Source organism: Gouania willdenowi, chromosome 13, assembly GCF_900634775.1.
Source record: "Gouania willdenowi chromosome 13, fGouWil2.1, whole genome shotgun sequence".
NCBI lineage: Eukaryota > Metazoa > Chordata > Actinopteri > Blenniiformes > Gobiesocidae > Gouania > Gouania willdenowi.
This window is the reverse complement of record NC_041056.1, coordinates 16822915-16843741: the sequence shown is the minus strand read 5'-3', so window position 1 is coordinate 16843741 and position 20827 is coordinate 16822915. Positions and strand designations below refer to the sequence as shown.

The following is a 20827-nucleotide window of genomic DNA, read 5'->3' as shown; positions in this document are numbered from 1 at the left end:
ATAATAGAGTTTTTCTCATACCTACTGTTGCTGACTATTGTTCTCTGAGTAATATCTAACATTCCACACTACAAATTAAGTAATAAAAGTGTGTATGAGTTTTGCTGATACCGCATTGGATTGATACATAACAAAGCAAGCAATATCGGGATTGTATTGGAAGTTAGTTGTAACGTGACACCTCTACAAATTATTTAGGGCAATTTATGGTAAAAGTCAACATTTAACACCACAGTAAGCACAATCACTAAAAAAACATTTATCTGTAATTTTTTTTAATTTGACAGATGAAGTCAAAGTGTCAATAATTGCGTCAGGAAAAGGATAAATAGAGTATTTAGAAACCTAATAGAAGGGAACAATATCAAAGTAAATCAAAAACAAAAAATATCAAAGTACTGATTATTAACTCTGATTTTATTTATTCATTTGGTAATCAGCTTATTTATTTTTACATCTAAAATGAAAGAATCTCACTAAAAAAGAAAAAACAAAACAGTCAAAACGGTTATTTTTATAGTGTACATTTCATTTAATAATTTAAAAGGCTTTTTTAAGAGACTTCCTGACCACAGTCTCAACAACAACACATTCTATGGTAAAAAATGTCATTCATTACACATCTGCAGTAGCACATGGTGCTCACTTTGTTATCCCACTTTCAGCGAGTGGCAATTTCCTACTGAGTTAACAGATGAACCTGGCAAAACTCCGCTCCACAAAAAAATGTTGAGTGAATTCAAAATAATTACATTTTCCTCCTTTGATTCAAAGCCAGAATCACAATATCAAGTCTTCTGTTCAGCCAGTCAGAGAGGCATTCTGCGCTTTGTTCAACCAATCACACGACAGTTGGCCACGTATTCTTTGGCCAATCCATCTACCTCATCTTCCCCCTCATGTCCTCAACTGTGCCAAAAAACCAAATGGGTAGACAGAGCAAAAAAAAAAGGATGAGAATTTTCAAACAGAACCGCATTCACACAACTGAGAATGTGTTTCATTACTTTCAAAGAGTGTCAAGATTTGAAGGTGCATATGACTCTTTTTTCATTTCTCTGTCTTACTTTCCCATTGTTCTTTTCCTCTTCGTTCCCTCCTTTTAAATGATTCCCTCAAAAGTGTTGGTTGAACCACATGCAGATATGTGTGCGTTTGTTAAAAGTCAGCTGACAAGTGCAACAGTACTTCCATTAGCTGGCAATTTGCTCTCGACTTGTCCTGAAGGGGGAAGAGGGAAAAATGACAGAGGGTTTTTTGGCAGGACAGCACACATGGCTCTGCTTAAGATGAGTTAAGTGAGGTGCTCATACACATAATCCTCAACCATTATTCAAACACTCTTATAACACACTCTTTACCACACAAAAGTCTTATATGTGCAGCTGATGATCTAAGTGGGGCTCAATATCTAAGAAAAGAGTAACAATCCAACACAAATATAGCCATATTTACTGAATTCATTGATAAATGCAAGCTAATAAATCAACAATAGCACTTTCCTGCCAGTGAAATGGTACAGACTAAATATATGCATCTACACTGAACGCCTTCGAGTCCCACTGTCCATATGGTTTGAGACGAAACATAAGTAGAGTACAAGGTAAACATGGCTGACTGAGGTTTGTCCATGCATGCTCTTTCAGCTCGGGTCTCTGCGGACTAACTCAAAACCTGGCCACTGAATCTCTCACACACACACACACACACGCGCACACACACACGCACACACACACGCACACACACACGCACACACACACGCACACACACGCACACACACGCACACACACACACACATTGTAACAAGCATACGTCCGTTCCTCCCTCTCAGGGACTGTTGTATCATGTTTAAAAGCAAAATGAACCGGGGACAGACGGCAGTGCAGTTTATCTGTGCATAAATTAAGAAGCTTGTAAATAAAAAGAGGAGGATGGAAAAGCAAATATAACATAAAAACTTTGCTTATAGCGTACTTGGCAAGGTGACCTCTAAGCACGGCGGCTGTCAATCTTCGTCCTCCTGCATGAATGAAATGGGGGGGTGGCACGTGCAGGTTGGGCTACGAGCACCAGGCTACTGGTAGAACCATAGAACCCCCCACCTAACCCTCTTTTTTCCTTTTAGTCTCTCTCTCTCTGGTTCGTTCAGCTCAGCCCAGAGCGCATTAGACCCTGGGCTCTGCTGCAGCTTAAAACAGCTTAATGACAACACACAGGGTCTGCCAATTAGAAATAATTAGACAGTCATTTCAGTGGCAAGTCTTTTTAAGTGGTCTATATAACGATGCAATGATGCTTATTAGCTGGCCTGAGCCGGGGAGGACCAGGGCCTCAAACACTTTGGTGGTGGAGAAAATAATTATGCCAGTGATCACAAAGCGAGCTGCACATCTCTGTACTTCACCTCCACGCGTTTCAAAAATCCACTTCATTAGCTCCAGTAATTAATCCTCCATTAATTGCAGGAAAAGCTCAGTTTACCTCCCTTCGTTTCTAATTATCATCTTATAAATAGTTATGGTTCTAATTAATGTGTTCATTAGGCAGGATATTTCTCTCAAAGCCTTGCTGGGAGCCAAAGGTCCGGCTTGGTTCTCTCTGAAGCCTAACCAGCCAGAAGGTGAGGCCATCCTGTCTGCATTTGCTTTTATTTTACTACATTCAACCTCCTAATTGGCATTTAAAACCCAATTTGGAAGAACTTCAAGAAGCTTAAATCGAAGAGAGAGCGAGAGAGAGAGAGCGAAGGAGAGAGAGAGAGAAAGAGTGAGATGCATTTCGTTTTGCCAGAGCTAAAAGCATTTGTTCCTCCGTCTTTCTCTCGGTCTGTTCACACAGATGAGACTTTTCACTCTCGTAAAGCAAACAAAATTATCGAGGTGATTGCATGTTTCTTTTGACATTATCGAGGCTTTGTTTTGAAAATTCTGCTTAAGATAGTAATGTGATGAATAACAATTTGTGTTGCATTTTTATCTTCAAATAAATGTTTGATGCACAAATGCAAACTATGCCAAGCTGTTTGACGATGTGACAAACTTCATATTTTTTACTTTAAACATGATAAATTGATCATCTCAGGTGTAATACAATGTTAAACAAATTAGACTTCAGATTAGAAAATTAGAAAAGTCTTTTCTCCGTGTTTCCCATAATTCTCTTTATCCGTTCTGGAATATCCACTAAAGTGCTCAGTTAAACATGAAGACTGGCAACGAGCCAGCAGTGTTAGAAAGAACAAAAACTCAATTTAGGAACATATTAAAAGCCATTTGCTAATCCATGTTTGATGACCTTCTTTATAGAAAACACATTTTAATATCCCACCTCCACACAGTGAACTCAACAAAAAGAAAGTCTTTTTTGGGAGGATTGTTAGATTTTTCTGCTTTTTTATAGCAATATGGGAGACAATTTATCCATTTAGCCTTTAGAAAATATAAAATCACCTCACTTTAGTTTAGACAAATATGTGTGGTTATGATGTCTTGATAAAAAAGGTTATTCAAAGTGATCGTAACAGAGCATGGTGCAAATTCAAACAGACTGATTAAACTGATTTGGCAAATGTTGCTTAAAAAATAGCAATATCTAAATTACTAATATGTTTTCAGCTCATATCTTAAACTATATCCACCTCCACAACAAACAATGACACATTAACGTCCTTTTATTTGTGTTCATCTGAAGGAGAAACAAGAAAAGTCAAAGACATGAAAATTGTCTTTGGGGCCATCTGATGAACTCCCCCGATTGTCTTTGTTTGACCACGGGTTGGTGCCTTTTGTGCACAGAGTTTTGTGTTTGCAGGTGTGTGTACTGGATACAGACTATACGGCTATGCTTTTACACAGGGGAGTAACGTAGGTTGGTATATTCAAGCCAGAAATGAGGGGTGGTGAAGTGGGGGCGATGGGATGGAGTGGACAGGTGGGTTCAGTCTGGCAAAAGTGAAGGGGAAAGGTGTGCGTGTGTGTGTGTGGGTGTGTGTGTGTTGGGGGGTGGGGGGTGTTCCTCTGGCAGTAAAAAGGAACACCGCTTGCGGCAAAGCAAGGATGAAAGAGGCTGTCTGTGTCAGTCACTTATTCCACCTTTTGGTAAATAAAGGTTTCTGACAACAAAGCCAAGCAGACTGGCCTTTGCAGCGGATAAATAAAAAAAGACAACAGAGAAAGAGAGCAAGACGGTGAGAGAGAGCAAGAAAGGTGGGGGAGAAGAGACAAACACAACAACAAACGGGTTCAGATCTCATGACTTGAAGCGTGTTGATTTTAATGGAGTAAAGAGCATGTAGCCGAGCTTAAACAGGTCATCGTTCAGTTCAAATCAACACTTTGTAAGTTCGGTAATGAAGGTGGAAAGAAGAAAAGGCCTGAGTGTCATCCTGTTTAAAGGAGAGAAGAAACGATGCTGAGAGTCTGTGAAAAACAAACTAAAAACAGCCAAGAGCTAAACCAGCAGAGTCTCTTAGCAGAAAATAAGTATAACCTGTGGTAACAATAACACTTAAATCTAAATGTCAGCACTCTTTCACATTAGGTTCAAGCTGAGTCAGCATGCAGGGCTGATAATCTCCTTCTAAAATGTTATGTTTTTTTGCTCATTTATTAATTGGTTCCAGACATGTCATATATACAGAAACGCATGTACAAGATTTATATTCAGCATATAATGTCTGAAAAGGAGTAGGAAGAAGTTTTCTAGTTGAAAACTTCTGAATTATTTCACTTTCTCGTGTATTATTCACAAGAGTAAAAAGCTTTGCTCAACCTTAAAATGTATATATCATATATAAACATATAATTTGTATGTTATTGTTTTGTTTATTCAGGCAAAGTTTTTCAGGAAATTTTTATCTTCCGACGTGTTTTGACTGTCAACTGCCAGTCTTCCTTAGAGGTGTTTGCTTTGATGTGACCATACCAGTTCTCTCATAAGGAAAGCGTCAAAACATCTTCAGATGGTTTTCATATGTCCTTACGAATTCTTTTTGAGCGTGGCCAGCCTGAGAGAAGTCCTGGGTTGGCCACGCCTAAAAAGAACTCATAAGGACCTCACCTCTGAGGATGACTGCATGTCTGAATAAACAAAACCTTAAAATATGTTTTAAAAAATGTACATATTACTTGATTTTGTTGTTTTTTTTGCAAATGCTTAATGAAAAATACTGTGTATTTGGAGCAGAATTACAACAGTTTGCAAATCTTTCAAATTTGGTCTTTTCTGTGTGTAATCCTCCTCTCACCCTCTTGGGGAACCCTCAATGCCTGGTGAAAAGCTTTCTTGTCTTGATATCTGTTGCTTCAATCTCTTCCTTTGGCCAGCTTATGATCCCAGCTGGGTATCTGATGACCGGCAGTGCGTACCTGCTAATGCATTAGACTTTGTTCTGACAGTTCAGCCTATTTCTCAAGACTTGCCTTACTGATCAGCTTGTTGGCCTTGGTCTTTAACCAACGCTACATCTGAGCCGCTATCTGAGGTGGGCGTGTAGCATTAGGGGTCTGGTCAAAGGACCTTTACTGGATGGTCGACCCCAGCCCACCACGTCAAACACTCAACCATTGTTCTATCCAGCTGTCCTCCAGCATATCTATGCCTTATTTACAAAACCACTCTGCAAAAAAAGATATCTTGTAAAAGGTTCATACAATTTAGTTTTACATTATCCATTAGCACCACAAATGTTGCTCCATGGTTTGATGAACACAGCTAAGTTGAGTTTTCTCTCCCTCTATCTTTTTAAGAAAAACAGATCTCACTTGTCGTGTCTTCAAAAAGCCCCAATGGCCGTTTCCTTCATAAAGTCATCGACACCCAAAACCACCTGCTGTATGTAATCAGGAACGCAAATATGTTCTGGACACAAACGCGCAGAAGAAATTCCACCAATCCACCCGACGGGGGAATTGCTGATCCAGGTGCAATGAAAGCTGGGAGGCCACACAGAGCTCACCCACAATAAAGTCACTAAGATTTTCCTGACTCCACCTCTGTCTTCTGGAAATCAACAGGCCACACCGTCCCTTCCAGTCCCCATTAAGGACCTTTGGGTGCAGCCCTCCCCCTGCTCCAAAGCTGCCTGGATGACCTTGCACACTGCATGTCAGAGCAAGGCGGAAAAAGCTATCTAGCAGATGTACGACACCTCATCTTGTACAGGGGGAAAATTGCTGTGAAATAAATACCAGGCCATCGCTCAACCCCCTGCCTGTACACATACATGTGCACAAACACACATTCTGCGATCTCCTCTGTAGACAGCAGAGCAAAAACATTCAGATTACCTCGTACCAGCAGCTAGCTAGCAGAGGTTGGAGGATTCAGTGCTTGGTGGTTTAAGTCTCTGCAGAAAGTCAAATATCAAAAATACTTGTGTTTTCTTAAAACAGTGGTTGTTGGGGTTTTCATGAAATATTGTAAAAATATTACATTTAGTATCAGTAAAATTGCACAAAGTACTCTTACAGCACACTTTCTGCTGATCGACCAGCTCAGACAATAAACTAATAGTTTTTATCCATCTACTTCATTAAATAATGCTAAGTCCAAAGTATGATTTAGGAGTTAAAAGTCCGTTAAATATGAAAAAATTGTCATTATCATTTACCTTTTTTGGTTTTAAACTTTGAGATTTAATATTAAATGATCTGGATCGGTTTGTTTTAAATGATTGTGGGTCCCAAAGACAGACCAGATAAGAAACAATGTACTATATATCCTACAGTTTACGTGAAGCTTGGAAAAGTGAGTTTGACTGACTCTCTCTAAAGGTTTATGTAATCAACATAACTCGAAAGTATTTCACTCAACATCATATTTTCTCCATATGTGATAAGGAAAACATATACATCATGTTTCTGTCATGCAAACTAAAGTGCCTCATATGTGCAAGTGTTTTTCAAACATCTGCAAAAATGTTTGGCAAGTAAATCTAAAATCTTTAAAGATGTTTTTTTTTTTTTTTTTTTAATTTTATTTTTTTATTTATTTTTTTTTTGGGGGGGGGGGGGGTGTTAACACAAAATTAAATGCATTGACCTTTATTGGATCTTTATTTGTTCACAAAAAACACCTTTAATCATTCCTCCTTCTATTGAACTTGACTTCATACGTAGTGCTGCGGCCTGTCTGGCAGTAACTCTGGCTCCACATTTTCTGACCTCTCCCTGACCTCTGGGTAACCTGACTCCAGTCGACCACCTGAGCGTGCTGGGTGGTGTATTTAGCTTTTCACTTCCTCTGGGGGAAAACAGATAATTAGATGTCCAATGATGAAGCTAAAACCTGACGCTAGCACTCTGCCCTGCTAGCTCAACAGATCCCTGAAATATTAATGAGATAAATCTGAGTGTTTGTGCATGCCCTGCAGTAAACGCTTACCCATGTGAACGTAAGCATACAAGTGTGACTACTTAACAAGAAATGAAACGCTCGGCTGCTCTTTGATGGGTCACAACATAGCGTTGTCACAGCGGCCATTTTTATGCCACCTTCCAGCGTCACTCAAAAGCCAACCCGAGGGTTGACAGGATGACTGACTGAGCCACACACGTTTAACCCCTGCCGCGGCCGTGCATAAAAGACAAACGCGGCGATGCTGAGTCGGGCTCACCTAAAGACATGCCTGTGATCTGGCTGTGATGAGAGGCTGTGTCGTCTTTGTTGGACCGAGTGCTCATCAGATCACTGTACACTGCCAGTCTCATCTTTGCTCTCCCCCAGTGGACTGGGCTGCATTAACCCCCCCCCCCCACACACCCACCCACGAACATGTGTTCACGCAAATCTGCACATACATGCATGCACTCTACCATCAGCCCAGCACATTCTCACTGTGTGCACACACACACGAACACAAAGCCTGATATGCCTGCTCACATCAAAGAGAATAAACATTAATGGCAAATAGGTAATCTGCTCCTCTTGTCTGTTTTACATTTCAGGGCAAGATTGAGTGCCTCTGGGGGGACCTGGCCCTTCTCTGATTGAGGGCGGGGAAAAGTAGAAAGAGACGAAGGAAGCAATGGTAGATGGTAAACACATGATGGAGCATTATTCTCATTTCATGTATTTCTTTATTTTTTATTTATACATCAGAGATTGAAAAGAAGGTAATAATATTCCTCACTTCCACCCACTATGGTCCAAATCTTCTCCTTTGCAATATTCTGAAGCAGAAGTTATTATTCTCATTTCTCCAGAATAATATCCCACTCAAATGTATCCGTTCTTCCACTTGTGCTCGTCTGGTCTTTCCTCTTCATTCTTCACTCTCTCTCCCACCTGCACTAATTCTACCTATGCTCTCCACACTTTCTCATTCTCTTCTAACTTCTTGTTCTTGTCTTTCTCATTCTGACACTCGTGCCAGGTTGGGGTGGCCGTGGAGGTGGTGCGATAGTGTGGGGATGGTAAAGCAGCACCTCATATCCTATTTGCGTATCAATCATGAGGTGCTGTCCGCTCAATCCTCCCCTGATCTATCAGCCGACCTCTCAGCCAGCTCAGGCGGCTTCAATCCCCACTCACACACACACGCGCGCGCACACACACACACACACACACACACAGCCAAACATACAGCACTGACTAATGGCAGTCAAAGCAACTGTGCACCGTGCACTCAGGACTGCTTTCATTTCACAGCATGTGCACCTAGTGTCCCATCAAAGTGGTGTACAGTATAGAAATTGGGTGAAACAAAAATGGATCCTTGTGTACAACTGATGCAAAAATCAAAATGGTTTTTGCTCAGATTGTTTCATTGCCTAATAAAAGCATACATACATACTTTGGCATACATAATAATCTATTGCAAAAGTTATCTTTGAGAGCAAAAGTGAAATGTTGAAATATTCCATTTTGTTACAAATAAACTAATGAACTTTTGTTCCTACATTTTTTTGTATTTACAGTTTTCAACCACCGATTGTTCTATGTTATTGTATAATCGTAATATTGATGATAGTGAATTTTCCCAGGTGAAATCAACAAACTTAAATAAGTCAAAGTATAACTGTCTGAATTATGTGTACATGTTTCTCTTAGCCTCCTAATGTGGGACCATTAAAGAATACTTTGAAAAATATATAGATTTACATTTTGAAAAACTAAATTTGGTTGGTTGAATTGTAAAAAAAAAAAAAAAAGAAAAAAAAAAAAGTGGGTCGTGATGAAATAACCATGGCAAAATGTGGGTCCCAGGGTGAGACCAGTTGAGAACCCCTGATCCCTGATGTATATAACATAAAATGTGCAAAAGTGAACAAAACGTGTACATTAGTAAAACAGAAAAAAAACATTCAAAGTACTTTTTCTTTTTAATGATTTAACACTTTAATATAAAATCAATGGGAAGCAGCCATGTTTGGATAATTGTGACACCAAGTCGTTGATTCCCGTGCAGTGTTTACATAAGGTCATGTCTACATTTCTCAACGACACGGCAATAAACAAGTGAACCCAACAGAATAGCCAGTGACATTGCAGTAGCAATCAATGTTTGATATAATAATTTTTTTTTACAATTTCCTGTAATTTCTCAGAGAATAATAGTCACAACACTGACAATGGGAAGATGCTAAAATGTAAATAAACTGCAATTACAAATAGAAACTATAGGAAAGAAAAACAATGTACATAAAGCTAATAATTTCCTTTGGTATTAGCTCTTTCTACAATCCTTATCAAATTAATTTATTCTTTACATTTTAAGTGTTGCTCAAGCCCATGAATGACATGACATACATGCAAAGATCCAGCAGACATGAATAGTACAAGGTGCCATATTTAATTTCATTACTGTGTTATCATTGCTATTGTTGTGCAGAATCCCACCTCCACCTCCCTAACCCTCCACCAGCTCCCACCGATACTGGCTCAGCCCCACCTGCTCCTCGCTTGTCACTAAGCCGATTACGAAACACAACCCTCCTAATCACAGTGCAGCGTTAGTAAACATCGGTGTCATCGACTGTAGTTCTAATTCCTGTAAATCCCCTCCATCATTCATCTCGCGCCACACTACTAATGCTTATTTTACACTGATGATTTAATCTGCACCAGTAGTGCTGTCATAATTACACTAGTCCACAGAGTGTGAACAGGGGAAGTAAAAAGTGTTTGACCAAAATATCTCAATCAAATGATTTCAGCACAGTCAAATTAGTGGTCAAGTGAAAGCCTTGAATTGTGGTGACTTTTCATGGTACCAACAACCCTGTTTCAAAAGATCTTTATAGACTCCTCGATAATGAAGATAATAAACCACTTCTTTCCAATCTATTTAAAAATCTCTGCTTTCCCCTGCAGCTATACAAATGTAAACAAAGGGCCTCTTGTGCATATATTAGGACAACCTTGTTTTCTTTTTTTGTGCATGTTTAGCACATTTGATATGTTTATTTGTTAGCAGTGTGTGTGTGTGTGTGTGTGTGTGTGTGTGTGTGTGTGTGTGTGTGTGTGTGTGTGTGTGTGTGTGTGTGTGTGTGCATGCGTGTGTGTGAGGATTTTGAACACAGCCTTGTGTACTAGTTCATTAGCACCAGATTAGCTATGCTAATGACATGGACCACCACACACGGAGTTCTGCTTTCTACTTCTGAAAGGAATACGGGATCAACTGGCTATGTGTGTGCGTGTGTCACTGGGTGCGTCTGTGCGCGAGTGCGTGCGTGTTGGTGTGGAGCAGGTGTGTACACATTATACACAACGGCCTTATATGAAAACAGTTTTTTTGCACAAAAAAAAAAAAGAAATAAGAGCATTGGCTACACTAAACACCAGATTTATACAACAAAGGGCTAATGGTGTTTTAATTGCTATGTTGAGTAAAAGAAGAGATGTTTCCAGTCGGTCTGTTGCTGCCTATGACCTGCAGTTTTTGCGTGACTCTGCGTCATTAATTATCATATAGTCAGACAAAGACGAGGCAAACCGAGAAAAAAGATGACATGACCACTCAACAGTTATGCAAACACAAGGCATAAGTTTCTCCTTTTTTTCCCATTTGACGAAACAAAACCTAAATACAAAAATGATGTGTTAATTACGTTATGATAAATCCATCATTCCTAATGACATTTTTAGAAGTTTCGTGCAAGCACTAAACTAATATTTATGTTATGTTTCTCCGTGTTGGTAAGTTAAGTAAAGGAGGGCAGAGTGTGAGGAAATAATTAAAGGTGCAGGATTATTCTACCTTCGGTCCCGGCCTGGTGACTTGTACGAGCGGTGGCTCCTCCCTTTGTCTCTTTCGGTGCTCCGGCTTCTCCTCTTTCGAGAAGAACTGTGGGATGAACTGCTGCTGGATCGCCGCCTTCTCCTGGAGAGCATAGGGAGGAAAGCTATGGAATCAGAACAGTATCATAATGAATGAACTCTTTTCGTGAAAAACCCTGCAAGAGTTCATTCATTATGATACTGTTCTGATTCCATAGAAAACAGACACTTTTTCATTTGCAAGGGTCAAGAAATCAGTTAATAATATACTAATAATAATAATAATGTCTTTATTTCTACATAGCGCTTTTCAAAAACACTCAAAGACACTTTACAATGCGAGTACAGATGATAAAAAGAAAAGGGTATGTGTAATAAATGATCATTTTAGCAGTTAAAAGCAATAATTTCAAAGAGTCCAGAATGGTACAGTTTCCAATAGTTAAAGAACATGTGTTTTTATTTGCATTCATTGTTCCTTATCATTTTAGAAACAGATGATAAAACTAACTTGAGGAATGACCTAAAAATGATCTATAATAACTATTGATAAATTCTGTATTCTCATATGGGGTTTTTCTTTCACAATAATGTAACCTGGTCAGTCAGTGGTGAATGGTGAATAACTAACTAACTAAAAAAATCTGTGTACATGGTCCCCCCCAATCATCCGCCCACTAGATTTGACTGTATTGGATGACGTTTTTGGAAATGATCTATTTTTAACCCTCTTCTGCATCAATTACTGTGTTATTCTTTATTTGTTATGGTTCTAAATTTAGCAGCAAATAGCTTTGCCGTCCCCTGACCGCCAAAGCCATTATCAGTAGCCCTGACAGCCACTTTACACTAGTGAACAACACTCTGAGGTTTAAGGCCTGAAGCTCACAAGCTATGCAGGCTGCCTGGCAGTTCCTCCACAGGGGCCCTTTGGTGCTCAGCTGCTCTCTAATGTGGATACAGCAGCATTGTGTAAAGCCTATTTTCCAACACTGTGTTGCTATTGATACCATGTAGCAGGAGGCATTTATGAGAGTGAGTATAAATACGACGACTTCCTATTCATTGCAATACTGATAAGGATAGACCGATATAGATTTTTTTTTTTTTTTTTCCATCAGCCCGATACGGACTGCCGATTTTCTTGAGTCGATATTTGGAGCCGATACTACTTTTGCTCGCTCAATTTACATCATAATTACACAATGATAATAACAAATGGTACGAGTCTGAATTTTTAAAAAAGGAACATTTATTGAAATTAACAAAGGTGATGTAGAACAAGAACAAGTAAAAAATATTTCTGCTCTCTGTAAATAATGCAGATCGGCCGATGCCGATACATGTAAAAAACGCAAAAATTGGCCGATAATATCAACCGGCCGATTTATCGGTCTATCACTGATTGATAATTTAAAAATACTTGATTTTTCAAACTAACACCTAAATTGTTAAATCAAAATTTAAAAAACACACAAACACATTCCTAAGGGATCTCTGCAAGATAAAAGAAAAGAAAAAGGCAGGCAATACAAATAGCACTGAGGCTGAACTATCAAACCAGATTAGTACCAATTAGACAAGCAAAGATCAATTAGTATTCTAATGACTGCCTCCTAGGGCTTGTTCCATTGCCTCTGAACAACTACTTCACACATTAAAGAAAAAAACACAGTCTTGAATGAATGATTTGTTTTAAAAACCAGCATTAACTCACATCGTCACAAAAAAACATACAAACATTACATAATTAATGACTCATTATTTGTAAGCATGGCCATAGGAAATATGTTCTATAAGTCTGGAACATTTCTAATCTCTGTTTCACACTGTGTATGTCTGATGCTGAAGTTTGCCCAAAAAAATAGCAGCAGCCAGTAGGGGTGTCACGATCAGATTTTATCAGACTACATCTAAAATCTCCGATATATATTATATTATATGTATTCAATTGTAGAATACTGTAGATATTATGTTGAAGGATAAAATGTATGTAACCAATTAGTTAATAATAAATGGGTTAGATCTGGCATCAGATCCAAGTGGCAAAGCTGGAGAAAAAGGATCTCCATGCCATCTTCCTGGATCTCGCTAACGCCTTTGGCTCTGTGCCCCATGAACTCATTTGGACTGCTTTTAGGTTCTTCCATATCCCTATCACCATCTTAACTCTAGTTAAAGCCTACTTTCAAGATTTACAGTTCTGCTTTTCAACCTCTGAGTTCACCACCTCATGGTGGAAGTAGGCATCATGGCCGGATGCACTCTCTCTCCTCTGGCATTCACCATGGCGATAGAGATCATCATTCGAGCCTCAAAATGGGTTGTAGGTGGACAGCGGGTCGGCTCATGTCTGCGTCTTCCTCCCCTCAGAGCCTACATGGATGACATCACCACCCTGACTACCACCATCCCATGCACCAAGAGGCTGCTCAGGAAACTGGAGGAAAACATCAGTCGGGCCCGTATGAAGATCAAGCCATCTAAGTCACGCAGCATCTTAGTGGTGAAAGGAGTGCTTGCTGACTTGAAGTTCTTCATTGGTGATGATCCAATCCCCACAGTATCTGAACAGCCAATCAAAAGCCTCGGAAGGTGCTACGATGCAAGCCTGAAGGACAGGTACCAGGTGCAACAGCTGCGCAAGGACATCAGCGCTGGCCTACAGTCCATCGATAATACTCAGCTACCTGGGAAGTTAAAGATTTGGTGCCTTAAATTTGGTCTCCGACCCCGGGTGCTGTGGCCCCTTGCAGTGTATGAAGTCCCCATCTCAACAGTAGAGAAGCTGGAAAGAGTAGTCACAGCGTACATCAAAATGTGGCTTGGACTTCCGCGATGCCTCACTAACATAGGCCTGTTTGGAGATGGTGTTCTCAAGTTGCCCCTCACCAGTCTCACAGAGGAGTTCAAGTGTGCTAAAACACGACTACAGATGACACTGAATGAATCCAAAGACAAAGTGGTGAAAGACAACGCACCAACCTTAGCTACTGGGCGCAAATGGACTCCAGCAACAGCAGTTGAGGAGGCAACATCAGCTCTCAAACATGCTGACATTGTGGGGAATGCTCAGCGCGGAAGAGGAGGCCTTGGCCTAAATACCAGCCAACCAACATGGAGCAAGGCAACTGCACCTACACGGAGGAAGATGGTGGTGGAAGAAGTACGCCGTCAGGAGGAGGCTGCAAGGTGGGCCAAGGCAGTCTCCCTTGGCAAACAGGGACAGTGGACACAGTGGGACAATGTGGAGAAGAGGAGGCTCAGCTGGAGAGAGGTGTGGGCCATGGAAGCACAGAGTCTGCGTTTCACCATCAGGGCTACTTATGATGTCCTTCCAACACCTGTCAATCTCCATCAGTGGTTTGGGGAGAACCCAGCTTGTACCCTATGCTCCAGGCCAGCCTCTCTCCAGCACATTCTAACAGGATGTAAAGCCAGTCTCACCCAAGGACGGTACACTTGGCGCCACAACCAAGTCCTAAAGAGCCTTCCGGCCGCCTTTGAGGGCAAAAGATCTGCCATCAACTCCCTACCACTGCCAATATCCAACCCCACATGGACATCTGCCTTTGTCGGTGAAGGGGTGAAAGAAACCAGGAGTAGCTCGGCACCATCAGAGAGAGGCCAGCTGTGCTTAGCACGTGACTGGGCAATGCTGGTAGATATTGGCCAACAACTGGCGTTTCCTGCAGAGATCACCACCACCACCTTAAGGCCTGATCTGGTGCTTTGGTCCCGCTCCATCAAGAAGGTTTACATCAACGAGCTCACCGTACCCTGGGAGGATAGATGAGGCATATGAGCGAAAACACCTGCGCTATGCCGAACTAGCAGCAGAAGCACAACATCGCGGCTGGAATACAGAAGTCTGCCCAGTGGAGGTTGGATGCAGAGGGTTTGTAGCAACATCTACCACCAAACTACTCAGGGACCTGGGAGTCAGGGGCCAGAGCCAGCGCGCAGCCATCAAAGCTGCATCGGAGTCAGCAGGGAGAAGCAGCCAGTGGCTCTGGCTGAAGAGGAACGATACCTCTTGGGCCCCCAAATAGCGGGTTGGGGTATGCGGTTGGCTCAGGCTTGGCTCTGGGGGGCAGGGCACCCATGCCATGTGTGGGCCTGGGATGCAAGCTATGGGCTGATCACCCTGTGGCTGGCCAACTCTGGGGAGGGTGTACAGTGAATGGCCGAAACACCCTATGATCCGGTGGAACACTACTGATGATGCATCCTAGGCCTTTGCTTGCCCTGTGGGGGGATGGGTGTTCTGTTCCCTGGGTCAAGCTCTTTTCATCAACTTTTGTACGTGCTCGCACAAAAAGGGTATTAACATCTTGTCCTGTGTTTTAGAATCTTTTTGTATCAAAATACTCGTTTTAGGAGTGGCTGCTTCTGCTACTTCTCAGAACAGAATGAAAAGCACAGTTGGATCATTACTAAGTGTTTTCTAACCCAAATTGTTTCCTAAACAAGCCACACTACAGAACTCACTCACATGTGCTGTCCCTTATAGGAGAAAAAGCCAAACGTGGAAAATATTGTGCAGCTGTTTGTTAATAAATGTGTCAGTCTGGCATTTTTCATCTAAAAATTTTACCCTGAAGCAGCTACTCCTAAAACAAGTATTTTGATTAAAAAATAAAGTATATAATAAAATAAAAATACATCATTGTCGGCAAAACTCATTTAATTTCTTGTCAAAATAGAAAACTCGATACGTCTTGAATCACGATACATTGCCCAGGCCTATTCAACAACTAGATAAATCCCTTCCAAAAACAACTAGAATAAAGAAAAACCAAACAAATATAAGACAAAAGAAGTATTTAAAAAGTATGTTATTGTTATTTTTGTTTTTCTAACACTTTGGAGAAAATAAAACATATTTTGACATATTCAGTGCTGTAATAATGTATTTTTTTAAATAATTCTAATTATACATTCAAGTTGCTCTGTTGTGATTATAAAATTCTCCTACCTAATATTAATCATAGCTCCCTTGTGTTATTATGTGTTATTGTTTTACACCACAGTGTATGACCTTTTTTCCTTTTAAACCTGTCTAAACAGACATCATTGACGTACAAACAAGGTCTTAGTTAATTGATGAAAACACACTGCTAATAAACAATGGGCTGGGTTTCCCAAGGATCACACAGCATCTTCTGCCCCTCCCTCTGCAAGTAAGCATGCAACAACTTCCGATCAGTAGTAATGGACCTTGACCAAGTCTCATAAATAATTACCATCAAATGGCCTCGTCTAAAAAGCTACAGCTAGTGGCATCGGTGAAGGGCTTGCTATTTACAGTACATGTTCCAGAAGCCACTTTTGAATAACAGCGGGACTGACACGGATAAGAATGAGGGTGTTCTAGGTAAATATTACAAAAGCTGTGAACACTGTTACTTATTTCTTCAATCTTGTTACCATTCTTTCTGTTACACATAACATTCAGAGGTTTAAGAATTATTGTCTGTGAATTCAACTAAAATGAATAATGACCAGATCAGAAAAAGGTCCAAAGACATTGTTAGTCCTTTATTTATTTTCTATACCTACTTCATCATGTACATGTGGGTTCTGCTTAAACACAACGACACTACTTACATTTTCTGTTTGTTTGATTTTTTTTTTGTTAAATTCATTACCGGTACTTCACAGTTGGATAACCATTTCATAGGCAAGATACAATTTCTGTTTTCAGTTAATTACATCTGTCTGTCACAAGGGATGTAACGATTCACTCAACTCCCGATACGATTCGATTCACGATACTGGGTTCACGATACGATTCTCTCACGATTTATTTTACAAAATGAGACTATAGACAAATGATGATTAAAAAATATTCCTTTATTTTTTGGGGGGGAAATAAACTAGAAAATACTGTACTATTTTCCTTTTATTTTTCATTGTCAAAAGAATCCCTTGATAAACTATTCAAAATAATGCAATTTAACTAAAAATAAATCTTGAATTAAATAAATAAAGGGATAATACAAATGAAGAAGAAGCTTATTAATTTAAATTCTGGTTCTATAATAAACAATGCAAAACTGCATAATAGTTCTTTTTATTTTTAAAAGTGCAACTGAAAATGTATTTTGTGCCTGAACGATTGGACTTTAAAAAAAAATAAAAAACGTCATTGCCCTGTATTTACGTCAGATATTTGTTTGGACCAGCAGAGGGCGCTGGTAACCCAGTGGTCGGTTGGCATACAGCTAATCGAGCAGTGAAGAAGAGATGCTATGCTAGCAGACAGAGCTAATAGAATAACGTGACTTTTACAGATATTCATGTAATATTGCAGATATTCTTTCGGTGCTAAAGGGGTAATGAATCATTTATCAACATATTTAAGAGTAGAAGGCAGCCAGAAAGAAGGTATTAGCAGACTCCGCCCGCCGCCTACACTTCTGGATAGCGCCCCCTGATGGTTAAAAAAAGTACTGCGATTCAATTTTCAGAAGATCGATATCAATCGTGATACCTATGAATCGATTTTTAACTGCCTTACGATTAATTGTTACATCCCTATCTGTCACTGTATCTATTTCCACTAAGAGTCCTCTTTAGGGAGATGACATAAAAACATCTAAAACACTTTAAAGAAGCTAGATATATTTGTGCAAATAGAATGTTGGGGTATAATAATAATAATCTATGAGATGTAAAGGGGGATACTCCCATGTTGTGTGTTGACAACAATACAATAGACATTGACTTGGACGTCACCACTCGACCAGGACTTTAAAAGAAATTTACCCGACTGAACCTCTCATATGTATGATCTTTAATATACCGATTTAAATGTGGACAAACATGAGACACGTGACTGACTTGCGTGCGTATACTCGATGCAGAAACCATGTTGCTTACATATGTGACGCTTGAAAATTTGAAAAATGGCAATGAATGAACCGTTGTTAAAGCTCGAAAATACTTTGAAGTATGTAGAAAGTTTGTCACCTGAGGACGCGGTCACTAATTTAAGGAAACTCACTTTAAGTACAGGTGAAACGAGTGGTCATCCGATGTGCACTCCTGGCCCGATGTTCAATGGCCAGACATTTATACATATCTGATAGAAAAACCCAGAGTTTATACGAAAGAAAACCTAAAAGCATACAGGTCTCTAGATGCTTATAACTACTTGTTATGATTGTGCAGGTAGGCTGTACTCCTGTTTACAAAGGTTTCCGTGCAGTTTCAACGAATGAGTTTCATCTCTACATTAAGTGTCTCCTCCTCAATGTCTCACGTCTGCATATCAGTCCATTTACAGCTTTTTATGGTCACTTTTTACTGGATCCAATAGCGCTCCGTCCGCTTCCGTGCATCATCGCCTCAGCAGCGATTACGTTGACACGATCATTTCTGAACAAACAGAACGTGGTTATTTGGCAACTTTATGCTGTTTATTTCTACCAAAAACTGGCCAATTTTTACTTAATCCACAATGTTTCAGCGCTCTCTCTCTCCGTGTGTGTGTGTGATACATCAGCTGTCAGCCTCTTTTTGATAGCACGCAACTATAAGTCTCGTCTTCTGAAAAGTGTTGTTTTCAATCGCGTGTCGATGCTAGCACAATGCAGTTCTCCGGTTGTTTTTGCACCTAGCTTGCGCGCACATGCACCTAATTTAGTATGCATACGTCACATGAAATGGGTCTATAGAGCTTCCAGTTCAAATTTACTACGGGTACCCTGTATGTGTCTTATTTAAGTGGTACACAAAGATTGCATTTTATGGTGTATTTTACCCTGTCTGAGTAGTAAATGAAACAATTAGACACTAAACATGGTTAGCTGGGCACAGTGAATGTAATAATACATTAATGCACACCCTAAACATTGCATGAAGTGTTTTACTTTTTATGACAACACCTGCCTTGGTCTTTCTAGCAGTACACTGCTTTGAAGAAACAAGTTGAGAAACATGCAGAGGATGGACTGACTGACTCTTACCTCCTGTCTCTAGAGCGAGATCGGCTCCGGCGGTTGGACCTTCGACTTCGGCTGCTTTTTACTCGACTTCCGGAAGAAGAGGAAGAGGAGGAGGAAGAGGAGGAAGACCGGTGACGCTGTTTTTTCTTTCTCTTGCTACGACTATTGTCATCGCTGTCGGAGGAGTGGCGACCCATGCTGGAGCGCAGTCAGAGCTGGGAAGCTGATATGAGAAGGATGCAGAGTTCAGTGTTATGTCACCTTGATTATTGTTCTGTGGTTTGGGCATCTGTCGCCAAAAGTGAGCTTAGAAAGCTGCAGAGAGCTCAAAATATGGCTGCACGTTTGGCATTGGGCTGTTCTACACAATCAAACATTAAATTTGATAGCCTTAAGCACAGTTGCAGTGTTGATCAGTAAAACATTGGACTTCTTAATCAAACTAATTGTTTTTCAAAACACTGTCTATGCCACTAGGGGACTAGCAATGGTCAGCTGAAAGTGCCTCACCCAAAAACAAGCGCCTTATCTCGATCTTTTATCTACACAGCAATATTTATTTTATTTTATTCCTGAGGATTATTAAATGTGTCTCTTAAAATGTCTTATTGGTATATTATTAGTTGTATTTGTAATTTGAAATGTTGTAGTTGATGTGATGGTCTGTTCTGTATTTGTATTTTATTGTTGTTTCTGTGGACCAGAATGTGTACATCACAACTGGACTTGTGCTCTTCAGAATGTCATATTCTTCCTTTGTGAAACAACCTAATTAAAATGCTGTACTTTGCAGCTGCCAGGATGCTAATACTACTTAGCATGACTGTATTGTATCAAATATGAAGTTTAATGAAAGTGAGATTGTGATGTGGGGGTAACTTTTTACTTTTTAGTGAAGCATTGCTTCAACATAGAGTACAAATACTTCTCTAATGACTATTGAATTTGTGGGAACAGTTTTGGGAAGAAAACTTCTAATTACAACACACATTAGTGGTCGACCTATATATCGGGCCGTTATATAGACTTTTTTTTCAATATCAGCCATCGGCCAATTTTTTTATTTAGCACTTTAGAGTAGCCAATTAAAGGAAAAAGAAAAAAAGAAAGAACATAAACAACATCCATTCGGATGTATGAATATACAACAATGCTTATGCCATTATATTATAAATAAGATAAGGATGTACGGGTATATTTAAAGCTCAATAAATGTTAAGAGTTCTATTGGTATATTTCATTTCATTTCTAATATATACATTTATATCATACGATTGTTCCAGTTGTCTTTCATAATCAATGTGCTTTTTAAAAAAAAAAGTATATCGGCCTCAAATATCGGCTTCCAAAATTGGGTTTATATATCGGCCATCGGCTGAAAATCCCATATCAGTCAACCTCTAACACACAAACACATTGTAGTATTTCTCAAGGGTCATATTAGGGGTGTCCCGATCCGATAACAATATCAAACATCAATATTAGCCTGAAAACAAATATCGGGTATCGGATTCGAATTTTTTTTTTTATTCATTTTTTTATTTATTTTTATTAAATTGTAGAATACTGTAGATATTATGTTGAAGGTTAAAAATGTATGTAACCAATTGGTTAATAATAAATGGGTTTGTTCTGTGTTTGAGTCACTTCAC

The 20827-nt window shown here is 39.7% G+C and overlaps 1 protein-coding gene across 3 annotated transcripts in view; it reads right to left on the bottom strand.

The window, feature by feature from the left end:
* Positions 1 to 20827, bottom strand: part of rsrc1 (arginine/serine-rich coiled-coil 1) — a 123458-nt gene that overhangs the window by 101789 nt on the left and 842 nt on the right. For all 3 annotated transcript variants that reach the window (XR_003675345.1, XM_028464149.1, XM_028464148.1), the window contains exons 2-3: positions 19197 to 19398; positions 11204 to 11326 (exon numbers count right to left, since the gene is read on the bottom strand). Coding sequence is in view for 2 of the 3 variants with exons in the window: in XM_028464149.1 (XP_028319950.1) it covers positions 11204 to 11326; positions 19197 to 19372 (299 nt within the window). In the remaining variant the exon portion in view is untranslated. The remainder of the gene's footprint in view (positions 1 to 11203; positions 11327 to 19196; positions 19399 to 20827) is intronic.